This window comes from Aulonocara sp. 'chitande type north' Nkhata Bay, linkage group LG8 (genome assembly GCF_057382095.1).
Source record: "Aulonocara sp. 'chitande type north' Nkhata Bay isolate Kocher_YH1m ecotype deep benthic linkage group LG8, A_spYH_male_GT1.1, whole genome shotgun sequence".
Classification (NCBI taxonomy): Eukaryota; Metazoa; Chordata; class Actinopteri; order Cichliformes; family Cichlidae; genus Aulonocara; species Aulonocara sp. 'chitande type north' Nkhata Bay.
Genome location: NC_141351.1, coordinates 20998685 through 21013904, shown reverse-complemented (window position 1 = coordinate 21013904; position 15220 = coordinate 20998685). Strand labels below are relative to the sequence as shown.

The 15220-nt window shown below is 41.1% G+C and overlaps 1 protein-coding gene and 1 pseudogene across 1 annotated transcript in view; one reads left to right on the top strand and one right to left on the bottom strand.

Annotated features, from left to right (window-relative positions):
• Positions 1-1036: 1036 nt before the first annotated feature.
• The window catches only part of sema4gb (sema domain, immunoglobulin domain (Ig), transmembrane domain (TM) and short cytoplasmic domain, (semaphorin) 4Gb), a 63218-nt gene continuing 49034 nt past the window's right edge, over positions 1037-15220 (bottom strand). The window contains exon 15 of the mRNA XM_086304236.1: positions 1037-15076. Coding sequence (XP_086160362.1) covers positions 14109-15076 — 968 coding nt within the window. The 3' untranslated portion in view covers positions 1037-14108. The remainder of the gene's footprint in view (positions 15077-15220) is intronic.
• On the top strand, positions 4997-5115 carry LOC147323701 (5S ribosomal RNA; annotated as a pseudogene).

The following is a 15220-nucleotide window of genomic DNA, read 5'->3' as shown; positions in this document are numbered from 1 at the left end:
GGCCATGGGAAATGGTTAGGCAATGTGACTGTTTATGTGGAGCGGGAGAGTGACATGACTGCAAAGGATGCTGATGAGATGCAGGAAGATGTTGCTGTTCATTTCGCTCACTTTCTCCCACGTATCTTTTCTAATTAGCATTCCAGTGTTAAATTAGACTCAGACACGGAGGCTGCACTTGGAATAAAAGTGTCTAACTTTAAATCTCCAAACTTTTCATCAGTAAATTTCAGATTTAAAAAGGGGCATTGCCTGTTTCGTAGAATAAAGTCTTCATTTTTATCCAAAACAGATAAATGTATTCCGCCATTCCCATGTTAAAGTCTGCAACAGCCAGTTTTAAGATTCCAAACCCCTTTATCAACCCATCCAAGCTTTTAATCATCACATGAGTATAAGATGAAGCATTTCTTTCTTTGTGTTTCCACTGATCTCTGGTCAGTTAGCTTGATGAGGTTGAGTCTCCAACCTCATTTCCAGCATCTGAAAGCCACTGCTATATTTGTGTGTGTGTGTAAGTAATTTTGGCACTTACAGTCCTCCATACTATTCTCATTTCCTGTATTTTTAATTTATCTCCGACACCAATTACAGATATCGCAGCTGCTGTTCTCTCATCACGCCCGCCATCCCTGATGGGAAATGGCACAGCTTGACCTGCGCAAGGACACTAAATAAAGTTGTTGTTGCTTAGTTACAGCTGTGAATGCTGCTCTAAAAATGGTAATTTTTACCCCCCTCCTCTGTACCCTGAGTCTATGTTATACCTCTGGCTCATATAAATGACTATGGGGTGGAGTGGGGTTCATTCCCTGTGGAGGACAGTGGCCTTGCTACTCGCCACAAGCTAAAAACAACCAGGTATCTTGAGAGAAGAACCGAGTGAGAACATATTTTGCATGTTGTTTCATGACTTCCTCTCAGGGCTGTTGACAATGAACCTTTTTTCCCCCAAGCTAAAGGTCATCCAAACACTTTTTTAAGCTACATGAACGCCAGAGGAAATTGAATGACATGAAATAAATAAGACATGAGATATCACTTTGGCCAGGTATAATCTGATAAGACAACAAAGAGAAGTTCATTATCTACATCAAAAATAATACAGAACCAGCTTGAATCAAAGTGTCACAGTTTACAGGGGTTTTAGTATGCATGATTTTTAACAAAGCACATAAGAAAGTATAGTGCAAGCTGTGAACTGTTTAGGCCCGACACAAAGAAGAAAGTACATCTACATAAACAGCAGGATAATTTTTGCTATGGAATTAGCAAAAAACAAAACAAAACCAAAAAACCAAAACAATTTCATGTGAACGCAAAGCAGCCAACGTGTTAACTAATTAAGTTTAAGTCCATAGTACAGAATAGAGTGTTTATTGTAAACGAATTGCCCTTGAATGACAGTGAAATAGCAGCAGTAATGACCTTAGATTCAGGTGAAACTTCCACTATGTTCAGTAATACCCAGACATTTACAAGAAAAAATTCTATATAACACAAACATGTTGAACACAGTAGAAGCTGCAATTATTTTACACATTTTATTGAAATTAAATGTTAACCAGCAAAAAAATAAAACAAAAACATTTTACACTGTACAATTTTGATTTAAATATATACCGTGGGCCTATTATGCAACTTCCAGTACCTTTGCATAAACCAGAGTCTAAAATTATCCTACTTGTCTTATGCTGGGCCTGTCTTGTCTTGTCTGGAAACAAGTTGTTTTAGCCTCTCTCTTTAAGCCAGCTGCCCTCTGATTGATTGACTAGCAGCAGGTGGGTGGAGCTTCTGTACATGAGATGCCATATTAGGGTTATCAGCCCTGTCTGACATCATATAGATCTAAGAGTCGGAAACTGTCAGAAAGTAAATGTAAATAGCAGTCTGAAGCTTGAGCTTGTCATTATTTGAAACTATACAAGCTAACAAGGGAAACATAAAACAACCCTTTGAATGCTTAAGCTGTCGGATTGAGAGCTTCATAACATAACAGCGTCTTAAACTGCTACAGAAAATCCAATTGTTACTTGAATTCCCACATATTCAAAAACACAAACTCGAGTGCTCTTTTAAAAGCCGGCTTTAATTGATTAGAGGCCACTGTGACCATTTGGAAATTCAGCCGGGTCCTTGAGAAGCGAGTGTGAATGTGAGCGGCGAGGGTTACAGATGATGCTGCCATGTAGAAGTAATGAGCAGTGGTAATAAAAGAGGCAGCAGAGATGGAAAGAGTTGAGGACAGAAGATTATGATCAAAACATGTGGAGTGGTTTGTTGTTTTGCTTTTTTATAAAGGGCTGATCAGAAACGGGAGATGAAGAAGATGAAGTGGCAAAGTTTGGGAGAAAGTATGAAGCAAGAACTTTAAGTTCAGGTTTTTACCACATACTGTAGTTTAAAACCATATATATGGCATTTAAAATATATAAAAGCAGGTCATTGTAAGCTTTAAATTTGTCCACTGCATTGCTTATGGATACAGGGTGTAACAAGATTATTATTTTACTAGGATACAGTAAAAATGGACTTGTGGCTTCTGGCAAAAACCTTGACAAACACACTATACTCAGTGTTTAGTAAACTGAAAAGCCTTTAACGCTGACACTAAAGTACAAAAAAACAGTCAGATCAAAGTTTGGATCATAGTGGTACTGATCTGATACTAAATACAAATATGCCCATTTAGAACAGCTTATTTGTGCTGTCACATAATGATGCTATGTACTGTAATAAAAGCACACTGAAGCTTTTGCCTGTCTGTGTGTCTGTCTGTGTGTTTTACGCTCTCTCCAAACGTATGCACCGCCCTTTGCAGCTGAATCCACTCAGCAATTAAGCCTGGGAGTATTTAAGCGGAGGCAGGGGGAGAGGAGAACCTCAGTCTTTTAGTGTATTTCTGTTTGCAGTGTATGAGCTCATGGAGATTTGTGCGTGCAGTTTGCCAGCTATTTGATTAATTTCCCTTTTAGTTACAGGCTACTAAATTTTGTCGCATTCTTTTTACTTTTATGTGGTGATAGCAGCTTGGCCATGGTTCTGACTTTACTTAATTTAAAAAAAAATGTTGTTTTGTTCCTGAATCACCCAGAGACTTCTTCTGTCGCTTCCCCAGATGCCACAGACTTCCTGGGGAATATAACATGCGCACTTTTGCAGAGTTTCTCTTAAGCAATAATCATGATGTGGCTGGGTGCACATGGATTGCCAAAAAATCTGTAGTGCATAGTTTTAAAAGACCAGCTTAATAATATGCAAGCATGCAATCAGTTAAGTGCTTTGATTTGATTGAATTAATGTGGTTCTTTAGTCACAGAGAATTTCTTCTACCTCTATTTGCATAGAGTGGACTGCCTGGACTATATTATCCTCAGCAAAAAAAAAGAATGAAAAATCCATGATGCCAAAGTACAAGACACACGAGAAGACCTGCAAGTGCAAAACATCTCCTGTCTACTAGTATCGCCATCTGTTTCCTGCATGACTAACCAGGACACGCAGGTCAAATGTTTTGTGGCTGGATGTACCTGCAGAGATGACAGCGAGGCATGCAAACAGACAAGAAGCTGCTGTCCTCCCCTCGTGGAGGTGAGCCAAACACGGCTCTCGCTGTCTGACAGATAAACAATGAGAGCCACCAGAGAGGGCCGCTGCTTGTGCTGAAGCTACGAGAGCTGATTCAACACTTTGCAGCAAAGACGGATCTTTATTTACCACTGGCCGTGACACGTTTACAAAAAGCTCAGAGATTCATTTCAGTCACTTCCCCGTAAGATATACACGTAGCATTTAATCATAGCGTTGTTCACCTTGTTGAGGAAATACAGTGAAGGCTGCAGTTCTTGTTGTTTTGGCATTGCACTAATGTCAGGTAAACACTGAGGATGCTTTTGTGGGCTGCATGTGTGAAGGTCTTCTCCACTTGGGTTTGGCAACTTGCCACGTGCAGCTTTAGCAAAGCAGAGGACAAATGTTGCGACTTTCATCCGTAAATAAAGCCGCGGCCGGCTGAGTTGGTTGTGTCCCTGTGACGCGCCTCCAATAATCCATAATGAGTCGAACTTGTACTTTGCGCATTTATTTTAAGAACAAAACAAGAACAAACATTTGCGCTTTCAATCAATTTACAACTAGCGCATGGATTAACTGGTGTGCCAAAAAATGACGGTCAACAGAAAAGTTTGCCCACAAACCACTCACCCAACACACCTGCTGCGAACACCGACATCAGGTAAATAGACTGTGACCACACCCACATACCATCACCTGAGACGCAGGTAAAGCTATACACCTGTGCCACCAAAACAAAAAAGGAAAAACATAAACATTGACTTTGGCTCTTACAATACCGGCCCCTAATTATTATCTTTTAAATAATAATTACAAAATAATCAAGTCTTACATCATTTGCTTGTTCATAAAACATTTCAATCGCCCTTTAGTGCAACATGCATCAGTACTACTACTTGTGGTTCACCATCTGTGAGGTTAGTAACCCATAAATAAAAGGAGTAGGTCACTTAAAGTTTATCCAGTCAGTCCAATATGTTAAATATTCTCTGTTTCCTGCAACAGACAGACTTTATTTATAGGTCTGTTTAGGAATCCAGTTTTTGTCTTGATCCGAAGATGACGAACAAATCCCCTTTTGTCCTGGATTGTCTCTTCTATTTTTCCAGTTATCCAGGAATTCCGTGGTGCGGAATCATCAACAATGATTACAATGTCTCCTGGCATGAAGTTTCGTTTTGGGTTGCACCATTTCTGTCTTTGTTGCAGTTGTGGAAGATATTCTTTAATCCACCTTTTCCAGAATAAATCTGACATATATTGGACTTGTTTCCATCTGCGACGAGCATATATGTCATCTTTTTGAAAACATCCTGGTGGTAATGATGGTGCAGTCTTAAGAAGCAACAGGTGGTTTGGAGTAAGTGCTTCAAGGTCATTTGGATCTGTAGAAGCCTTTGTAATAGGACGGCCATTCAAAAAAGCTTACAGCCATACCACCCTGAGCACGTCCGACCTCGTCTGATCTCGGAAGCTAAGCAGGGCTGGGCTTGGTTAGTACTTGGATGGGAGACTGCCTGGGAATACCTGGTGCTGTAAGCCAAAGTGAGAGCTCTGCATATTCAAACTGAGCAGCTGGAGGAGGCACGCATCAAAGCTGATGCCAAAGTTTCCAACCACAAAGAGGCAACACAACTCCTGCAGACTGAGCTGCAGGACAACCGTGCACTAGTTGAAGAGAAAGAGAACGCTATACAAGCTCTGAAGAGCAAAATTCGAGAATCTGAGAAAAAAATCATCACCCAGTGTGGCTGAGCTGGAGAAGCTTCAGACCAAGCTGTTGCAGTTGGAGATGAAGCTCAGCTCAGCATCCGACGAACACAAACGAGAGATCCAGGCGATGAACACACTGTTGGAGGAAAAAGAAGAGTTACTGAGGAAGCTTAAAGAGGCTTTGAGAAAATCCCAACAGGAGGGAGAAGAGTCGTTATTTCAGGGTAAGGACCTTCATGCCAGACTGACCAACCCCAGGAGTTCTGTGGTCAGCAGCAGTATTCTGATGGAGAAATCCAAGCTGGAGAAGGAAGTCAGCCAGCTTCACATGAAAATCACAGAACTGGAAAGGAAGGGTTTGGAGTCACCCAGAAAGCTGCTGGATTCGCCAAAGGCCTCTCTCCTCGAATCCCCCAAAAGCAGATTCTTTGATGTGGGCGGAAGCTCTGAGACACTGTCCCGAAACTGTCCCAAGCAGTTCTTCGACAACTCGAGCCTTGGAACCATTCCAGATGTTACTGTGGACACGGACAAAAACGAGTGGTGGCAAAAGTCTCCAAAACAGGAAGAAATGTGTAAAACACAATAACGTGTTTGTAAAGAGCAGTATTTTCACCTTTGTTTGTAATGTTTATGTACTTTTATTTCCCACTTTCATTTTTCCCTTTTAATCCTGTTCTAAGAAATTTAATAAATGTGTTTAATAAGGTGAAAAAAAAAAAAAAAAAAAAGTGGCCTCAGAATCCATGCTACTGCACGCTTCAGCCGAGTCCAGGATGAAAAATACTGAATGAAGTGAGAAACCGGATCCATTTCTTGTGACGTCTGAACAGCATTCACTGTTGTTTTAATTTCTGCATCGCTTGATGAGAGTTGTTTCACTTCATCAGGATTCTGAGGCCACTCCTCTTGTGGCAGTAGAAGAAATGGAGGTCCAGAGAGCCAAGTTTGTTTATTTTTCAAAAAGGATTGTACCGTTAAACCTCGAGAAGCCAAATCTGCTGGATTGTTATCCGTGTCCACATATCTCCTTTGTTGAGGATTTGAAACTTTGACAATCTCAGAAACTCTGTTGGCGACGAAAGTGCGGAACCTTGTTGTTTTATTGTTGATATATTTCAGTACAGAGGTGCTGTCAGTCCAAAATACTGAGTCCTTCAGTTCCATCTGCAGCTCCTTCTTCCACATTACATCCATTCTGCTTGCTAAGGTGGCAGCAGTTAACTCCATTCGAGGGATTGTAACTGGTTTTAAAGGAGCAACACGTGCCTTTCCCATAATGAATGCACAGTGTGCCTGGTCTCGTTCATTCTTTAGTAACAAATAAGTCACTGTTCCATAGCTGTCCTCAGATGCATCTGCGAAATGATGCAACTGAGCAGTTTTTACAGTTCCAAAACTGTTGGTTTTAAAACAACGATCAACCTTGAACTCCTCCAGCTTGTAGAGCTCTTGCATCCAAATAGTCCATTCTTGTATAACTGCATCAGGTAATGCATCATCCCATCCAATCTTTTTTCGACACAGATTTTGCAGAATCTTTTTAGCAGTTAAGATTACTGGTGCCAACATTCCTAAAGGGTCATAAACAGAGCTGACTACAGAAAGGATGCCACGTCTTGTCAAAGGTCGATCTCTCAGAGTGATTCTGAACTTGAAAACGTCAGATTCCACACACCATTGAACGCCCAAAACTCTTTCCACCGGAAATTCATCACTGATCAAGTCTAGATCCTTTATTTTGTTTGCTCTGTTACTTTCAGGTATTACAGCCAACACATTACGACTGTTACTTATCCATTTGTTCAGTGGAAAGCCTCCTTTCAAGCATATGGCACAGAGTTCATGGTAGAGATCGATCGCATCCTCTTCTGTGGCTGCTGAGATGAGACAATCGTCGGCGTAAAAGTTGTTCAACATTGCATCCACGGCTTGAAGGCTAAACTGTTGTTTATGATCTTCAGCACATTTCCTTAGTGCAAAATTTGCACAACTGGGAGATGAAGTTGCTCCAAACACATGTACTGTCATCCTATATTCAACCATGGCTTGAGTAATCTCCATTGGGCCACCAAAGGAATCTCAACATATCTCGATCCTCCTCTGGTATTTTAACCTGGTGAAACATGGCCTTAATGTCTGCAGCAATGACAACAGGTTCTTTACGAAATCTTGTCAGAACTCCAATTAACGTGCTAGTCAAGTCTGGACCTTGTAAGAGCTTGCTATTTAGCGACACTCCTTGATACTTGACTCCACAGTCAAACACCACTCTAAGGGTTTTCTTTTGCGGATGCAGAACACCATGGTGCGGCAAATACCATTTCCTGCCATCCGTCCGTTCTAAGTTGTCTTCTGGTACCTTTTCTGCATAACCTTCAGAGATCATATCTGACATAAAGCTGTTATAGTCCTGCAGAAAAGTAGAGTTCTTCATAAGTCTTTTCTTCAGATTCTGAAGGCGTTGTACAGCAACACTTTTATTATCTGGCATGCAGACCTTTAAGTCTTTCAATGGGAGTCCAATATAATAATGACCATTATGTATCTTAGCAGTATTGGAAACTTTATCCAAAAACTGTTGGTCTTCCTTAGAAGGTTCCTTCTCATCTCTGGCACACTCTGGAAAATCAGTTTTAAACTGCTGATTCCACAGCTCATCAAGTTTCACCACTGAAACTCTATTGACACTTATCTGTGGCTGATTGTGAACTTCAGTTTGAGTCTCACCCAAAGGTCCGTTCACTGTCCAGCCAAGGACAGTTTTAACAGCATACGGTCCATCTCCAACACTTCTAATGACATCCAGTGGTTCCAGAGCCTTTGGCACATTCGAGCCAATTAGCAAATCAATTTCAGAGTCAATTTCTGGCAGATGTACAGACTTCAAATATGGCCACCGGAGTATATCGTTCTGGTGAGGAATGTTTCCTTTATGGACAGGCATAATGAACTGAGTATAAAGAATGGGAAGATCACAAAACTCATTTCCGTCTAGTCCAGCAACTTCTAAATCTGCAATAATATCCGTTTCAACCACTTTATTTTGTCCCATAGTTCTCAACAGAATGTTGGATCTTCTTCCATGAATTTTCAGCTTATTCATCAGCTTTACTGTACAAAATGATGCAGTGCTGCCTGGGTCAAGAAATGCATAGGTGTACAATGTTACATTTCCTTTCTTGGCCTTAACTTTCACAGGCACGATTGAAAGTTTGAATTCATCTTTACCGGCCCCAGTAAGAGCACTGGTCTGAATAGAGACTATGGCACGATTTTGAGTTTGTTCCTTTGATTCTTGTTCTTTACTCATTGTCTTTTGATAGATGTGTAACATTTGAGGATGCTTTAAACCACACGTCTTGCACCTGAGGCGCTTTTTGCAGTCTCTACTAATGTGACCTTTAGAAAGACATCCGAAACAGACTCCATTCTCTTTTAGAAAAGTGATTTTGTCTTTTTGCGTTTTTCTTTCCAGCTCTTGACAATTTTCTAAGGTATGTTCACCTTTGCAAAACAAGCAACTCCTCATTTGTGTTGTTCTTTCCTTTTCCTTAACTTTGTTATTTTCTTTTTCAGATGCCATCACAGAGGTAGCAAAAGAACTTTCTTTGAATCTTGTGTGAGTTTGAGACTTAAGTTTTCTTGTGTCTCTGTTTGTCGTGCAGATATCCTTGATGTCCCCAAACACTGGGTCAGATGCGATCTTCACTTGTTTTTCTAAAAACTCCACAAGATCCTTAAATGTAGCTTGTCGATTACACTTCTCATGGAAATCACAGACTGCAGTTCTCCACTTATCTCTTTGCCTGTAGGGAAGTTTCTTTGTTATAGCTAACATGTTGGCAGGCATGTCAAGCTCCTGCATATAACTGAGATCTTCCATAGCATTGCAACAGCCTCTTAGGAATATTGTGTAAGCTTGAAGAGCTTTCGTGTCCTCTGTTTTTACTGAAGACCAAGCAAGTGCTTTGCTCATGTAAGCCGTGGCAAGTTTATGTTCATTACCAAAACGCTGCCGTAATAAAGACTTTGCCTTTCTGAATCCTGCTTCTGAAGTCATGTGTAGGCAACTTCTTACAAGTTCTCTTGGTTGACCCTTTGTGTGTTGTTCCAAATAATAAAGACAATCTCCAGGGTTTTTATTTCTGCTTTCAATGTTGTGTTCAAACGATTTAATAAAAGTCTGGTACTGAAGTGGATCTCCATCAAAAACTGGGATCTCCTTTTTAGGTAATGAAGAAAGACTATGTTGTTGGATTAATAAAGCAGTGAGTTCGTTCTGCTTACTCATGACAGATAAGATGTTACAGTCTTCTTCATGACTAGAAATTTGAGAAGGTACATGTTTATTTTCATGTGAATTTCTAATGTTTGACTGATATGTCAAGGGATCTTCAGAAAGAGTCTGAGGTTGTATTGGAACTCTGCCTGTGGTTAAGAGAGATTGTGAGTCTGCAACATTATGCTCCTTAAAGATATGCACATGTTGCCTTTCATATACAGGATTATCAGGACTAGTATTCAGCACTTGAGTTACCTTCTGTCCCTTTTCAAAATATGACTCCATACCATCTGATATTTTTGATAGTTTACTTTTAATACTGGATCCTTTTGAGCCTTTCAGTACTTTCATTTTTGCAACCGTGGCAGCTATATTTGTTTCCAGCTCCAGTTGCTCCCGCTGTCTCCTTAACTGTGCTTCATGTTCCTCCAAGGCATGTTTATCCTTAAGCACTTTTTGCCTTACCATCAGAGCAGCTGCTTCAGCTTCAGCCATTATTCGTGCTGATGTTGTACTTGATGCTCTGGAGTTTGAGCTTGAAGAACTGATTTTACTCTTTTTGCTTCCTACGTTTGAAACACTGTCACCTGGCTGTATTTCATCTTGTATGTCAGAATTTGTTTTAACCTGCTTTGGGGATGTTAAGATGTTATGTTTATCATTTGTGGAAGAAACCGTCTCCTTTGATAAAACAGGCTCAGCAGAAACGGGCACATCCAAAGTAACAGCAGTAGGCACTTTCTCAGCTTCATTGTCTTTTTCCATAAAAGGTCTTCCAGCTTCAAGAAGCCACCGTTTCACATCTTCAACAAAATCATCATTACATTTTGTTATGCGTCCAAACCAGTCAATATGAGCATCTTGTTCATCTTTAGGAATCAATAAAATGAATGCATCATGAACAGTTTTGGCATTTTTATACAAATCATTCAGTTTTTCCAAGTTAAGCAGCACAGCTTTTGCATTGTCATCCTTGTTCATCAATTCTTTAATATCACGAGTTAACCCTTTAATCTTGTTAACATGAGCTTTTCGCTCTTTCTGCAAAGTTTCCATTTTAAAAGCAAGCGCTTTAGCCGTCAGTTTTGCAGATCTTTTTTCTTCCAGTTCATGTTCGGCTTCTTTTATTTCACTCATCGTCACTTTTTCACATGCATCAAAACAACATTATATTCCACAGCTTCACAGATAGATCACAGCCAATACTTTTCTTCCGTGTAAACCATTGCGCAGCAGCGTCACAGGCTGTCAAAACCAGAGCAGCGTCCTCCAGCTTGCCAAATCAAGCACACGCACGCACACAACGCAGATCAAACCAATGTCCCCAATGGACAAGCGATGACACTTACAAACTGTGTTCAAAACATCCAATAATACACAGAGTGAATCCGCGTGTCCTACCGCTTCTGAAGTGTCTGTTGCGCTGCGTTCCACCATGCCAGTGTGACGGTGCCGTTTCCAATTACTCATTTGAGAACTGCGTCCACTCATCTGACATCTCCGTGACTCCAAAACGTATGTCCAAAAATCCTCTTCATTGTTTCGATGCGTGCAATAAAAGACAAGGGTTTTCTGTTGACTAAATGTTGCGACTTTCATCCGTAAATAAAGCCGCGGCCGGCTGAGTTGGTTGTGTCCCTGTGACGCGCCTCCAATAATCCATAATGAGTCGAACTTGTACTTTGCGCATTTATTTTAAGAACAAAACAAGAACAAACATTTGCGCTTTCAATCAATTTACAACTAGCGCATGGATTAACTGGTGTGCCAAAAAATGACGGTCAACAGAAAAGTTTGCCCACAAACCACTCACCCAACACACCTGCTGCGAACACCGACATCAGGTAAATAGACTGTGACCACACCCACATACCATCACCTGAGACGCAGGTAAAGCTATACACCTGTGCCACCAAAACAAAAAAGGAAAAACATAAACATTGACTTTGGCTCTTACAACAAATGTGAGCCTGGCTCTCAGCGTTGTTTTAAGAGATAGATGACTAGAACTTTTTTTAATTTTTGCTGTAGAAATCCATGTGATTTCTGTTTGTTTTTTCACCTGTTTTTGTATGAAACCATGTTCTTGATGTTTTGAGAGAAAGTAAAACAGTCAATGTTATTCAGAAAACAGGCCTTAAATATAAATATAAAACAGCATCTAAAAACTTTCTTTATAGGATTTCATCAGTTTGTGGTTCCCGGTTCGCCTCCACAACCCTGAAGCCAGTCTGTGATCTACAGCAAAAGCCAATCAATCTGACCACCACGCTGACTGCTCCTTTAATAGACTGCATGTTTACTTTCATAAAGTTTTATCTCTTTTCCCACAGAGAGGCTAAAAATAGAAATACTACAGGGAAAAAATAGTTCCAAGTTTGCTACAGGTTTTTCCATTGGCACTGGCACAGCACACTATGCTACTAACGGTTGCAACAGTGGCGTATATTTATTGCTATTTACATGAGGAAAAATCAAGGGGGGAAAGTGGCTTAAATAAATACACTAAAATGTAAGACTTGTCTTAAAATCTGTGCTCTAGTGTGCTGTATCAAAACTGGATTCTTAAAGTGATACTTTTACTAAAGTCAACATTTTAGTTATTATAATGATTGTGGCCGACGGCTTAACAGAGAAGATAAATGTTGTTTATCGAGCAAAAATGCCAAACATTCACAGCTTTCAGATCCTAAAGTGAGAAATCATAGGAAAATAATCATTCGTTACATCTCTGCAAAGGACATGCATCATAGAAAAAGTGGTTTGAAACATGACAAGCCACTCAAAACCCATTCCTGGAGCTTTGTGTGCTCAGCTTTCACTCATTTTTCCATATGCTCAATATTTTACACAAACAATTAATTTTGTGAAAATATGGATTAATACTCTACCTCCTTTCAAGCCAGTTTAAAAATATACAAGGCTTGCTGCTCATCTCAATCAATATAAATCTAAATTTAAACTTGATTTAATTAGGCTAATCTCCCCTTCAAGGTCATCTTGTTGTGCACATCTGGATCAATTCCAGGGTAGCTATTTTTAGCACGCTCCTCCAAAAGTCCCGTTATGAACGCTTGCACTTTTGTATCTAGAATTTCACAGAGCAGCAAACATCAGCTGCTGTGTGATCCAGCTGATTACTGTTGATGCAAACTTGGTCTTTGGTTACATCCAGAATCCAAAGAGTAGCTTTCGCTGGAAGAGTCCACAGTGTCCAAGCACAAAGGTGGTGCTGCCAGGAGACATTTGTGGGGTTTTTCAATGTTTAGTCATTTCTCAGGGAGAGTTTTCCAACACTGATATTTACTTTAACCTCCTGAAGCATGTGAGAGATGACATCTGGTATGAACCATCTAAACAGTCTATAGAAAATCTTTTTTTTTAGCCACAGCAACAAAATCCGTGCTAAACACCTGCCACACATGCCAGATTTGATTGCCTCTGACATTATCCTCTTCTCCTAAAAAAATCCAAGATGATTGATTCCAGTTTCGACACCACACATCACAGAACCAGAGCTGCAAGAGGGTATAATGGGACTTCCAAGAAGCAACCTAAAAGTAACAGCCACATTCAAAGTGCTGTAATGCTTCCTAAAGCGATATTCTTGAAGGAGAGATTGGTCAAATTTAAATCTCTTGTAGCTTTTTATTTTGCTGGGCATACACAGAACTTTACCTTCACACCACATAGGTCTTTTATTAGTCTTTAGTTTGGTAGGTTAGTGCATTTATAAAAATTTAAAAAAGACGAGAGGGGGCATGGATGCCTCCTTACTTAAGCCGTGATGACCTTGTTCATCCTAAGAGCATGGATTGTTTCATTTGCCGTTTTGTAATCTTCCTCATCAATATGTTTTTAGGACTTCTCAAAAAAGCCACTTGAAAAAGCTTCTTTTACCTCATAGAAAGGCTCACTGTGCAGTTTGTGATAATACCAGTCCACAAACACAGTCACAAGCAACAAAAAGGTGCATCTTCATACACAGGACTGGGTGGTAAAGCTGTAAGCACATTAGGTGCTACTGTTCTTAGGCCATGTTTTTAATTTATACAAAATAGCCTAATGCTTAGCATGTTTGGATGAACTATCACTTTAAGCTCCACAGATACCTAATATTACATGGTTATAAAACTTCTTAAATCTCTCCACAGTCTCGGAAATGCTTGATCACCTCCTGGCCTAATTTAGTTTTTGTATCCATGTCCTATTTTGTAACATTGGCTTTTTTGTCGTCTGACTGCCATCTTTCAGAAACTTCCAGAGAGTCTGCACTTTAGGTATCATCTTTAAGCTCCTTGGTTGTAGCAATTTTTCACAGCTCCACATTTTAGCAGTCTCTGATTAGTGAAATCCTGGGCCATTTGTCACCGAAGACACAACAGGCTGAATATTTCTGACCAAGTTATGACATGACCTGCAGGTACTCTGTGCAATTAAGAGCAGCACTTCATAAAATAGTCATTTTTCCCCACAAGTACGGATCACCTCTAGGGTAAAAATAAATAACAGTGGGATGAAGCATAAGAGGGGTGTCCTAGATGGAACTCTCATCGGGTTGCAAGTCCAGTTGTGTGTGTTTCCTTTTCTCCAGGATCCTGTTGAGCTCCTCTGTGAAGGAATGGTAGAGCGGGGACATACCGTCAGGGTCGGCCTGCCTCAGCAGCACGTAGCTGTTTCCGTTCATCTTCCTCAGCACGCTGGGCAGAGTGGCCGAGAGCCCGTTGGCATAGTCCATGTTGGGAAGCGGGGGTGGCATGGGAAGAGGAGGAGCCGGAGGAGGTGTTTTAGCTGGAGACATCTGGCCTTCACCTGGCACTATCTGGAGGAAGCCATCACCCAGGTCCCCAAAGCTCGGCACTGAGATGGACCGACGACCCTGACGGCCATTGCAGTGGCTTGAGATGGTTTTAAGTTCAAGGTGGGAGCTCCTTTTTCTCTCAGAGGCACCTAGGACTTGGAGACCTTGCTGGGAGAACTTCCGATCCTGAGAGGCTCGTCTAGTGCAGAAGCTTACATAAAGAAGGACCACAGTCAAAACCAAGCAAAGCCCACCGAGAACCGCCACCAGAGAGATGTACACGGCCTCCATGTGTCTGTAGGTCTGAAACTCAGGTCTTGAAGGAAGTGGGGCAGGAGGCGAGGGCAAGGGCTGCTCAGTGGGGCTGCCGGTAGAGAAAACAGTCGGGCTGGAAATTGTAGTGGGGTTAGTTGTGGCTGTGGGTTCCACAGGGAAGTACGGCTCTGTGTGAACCCTTACTGTGTAGAGATAGACCAGAACTGAGACTGAGTTCTCGAGAGCAAAGCAGCGGTAAATGCCGCTCTGCTGGGTGCGAGCTCCGATTATCAGGAGGCCATCTGTGCCGATCCGATAGCCCGAATTGAGGTCGTATCCCTGGAGCTCCCTGCCATTTAGCGTCCAGCGTGGAGTTGCCAGGTTGGAGCGCAGTTCACACTGGAGTAGCACGTCGTCACCCGACATCACAGAACGCCTCCGATGGACCACTGAGGATAAAAACAAGAGGACAAGAGACATGAGATGGAGTTAAAAAGAAAAGTGAAGTGAAAAAGACAGAAGAAGACTAGTGGAACGTGAGAACGTGAGAAACAGTGTGACACAAATGCAGGAAGACAGAGCAATGAATATAC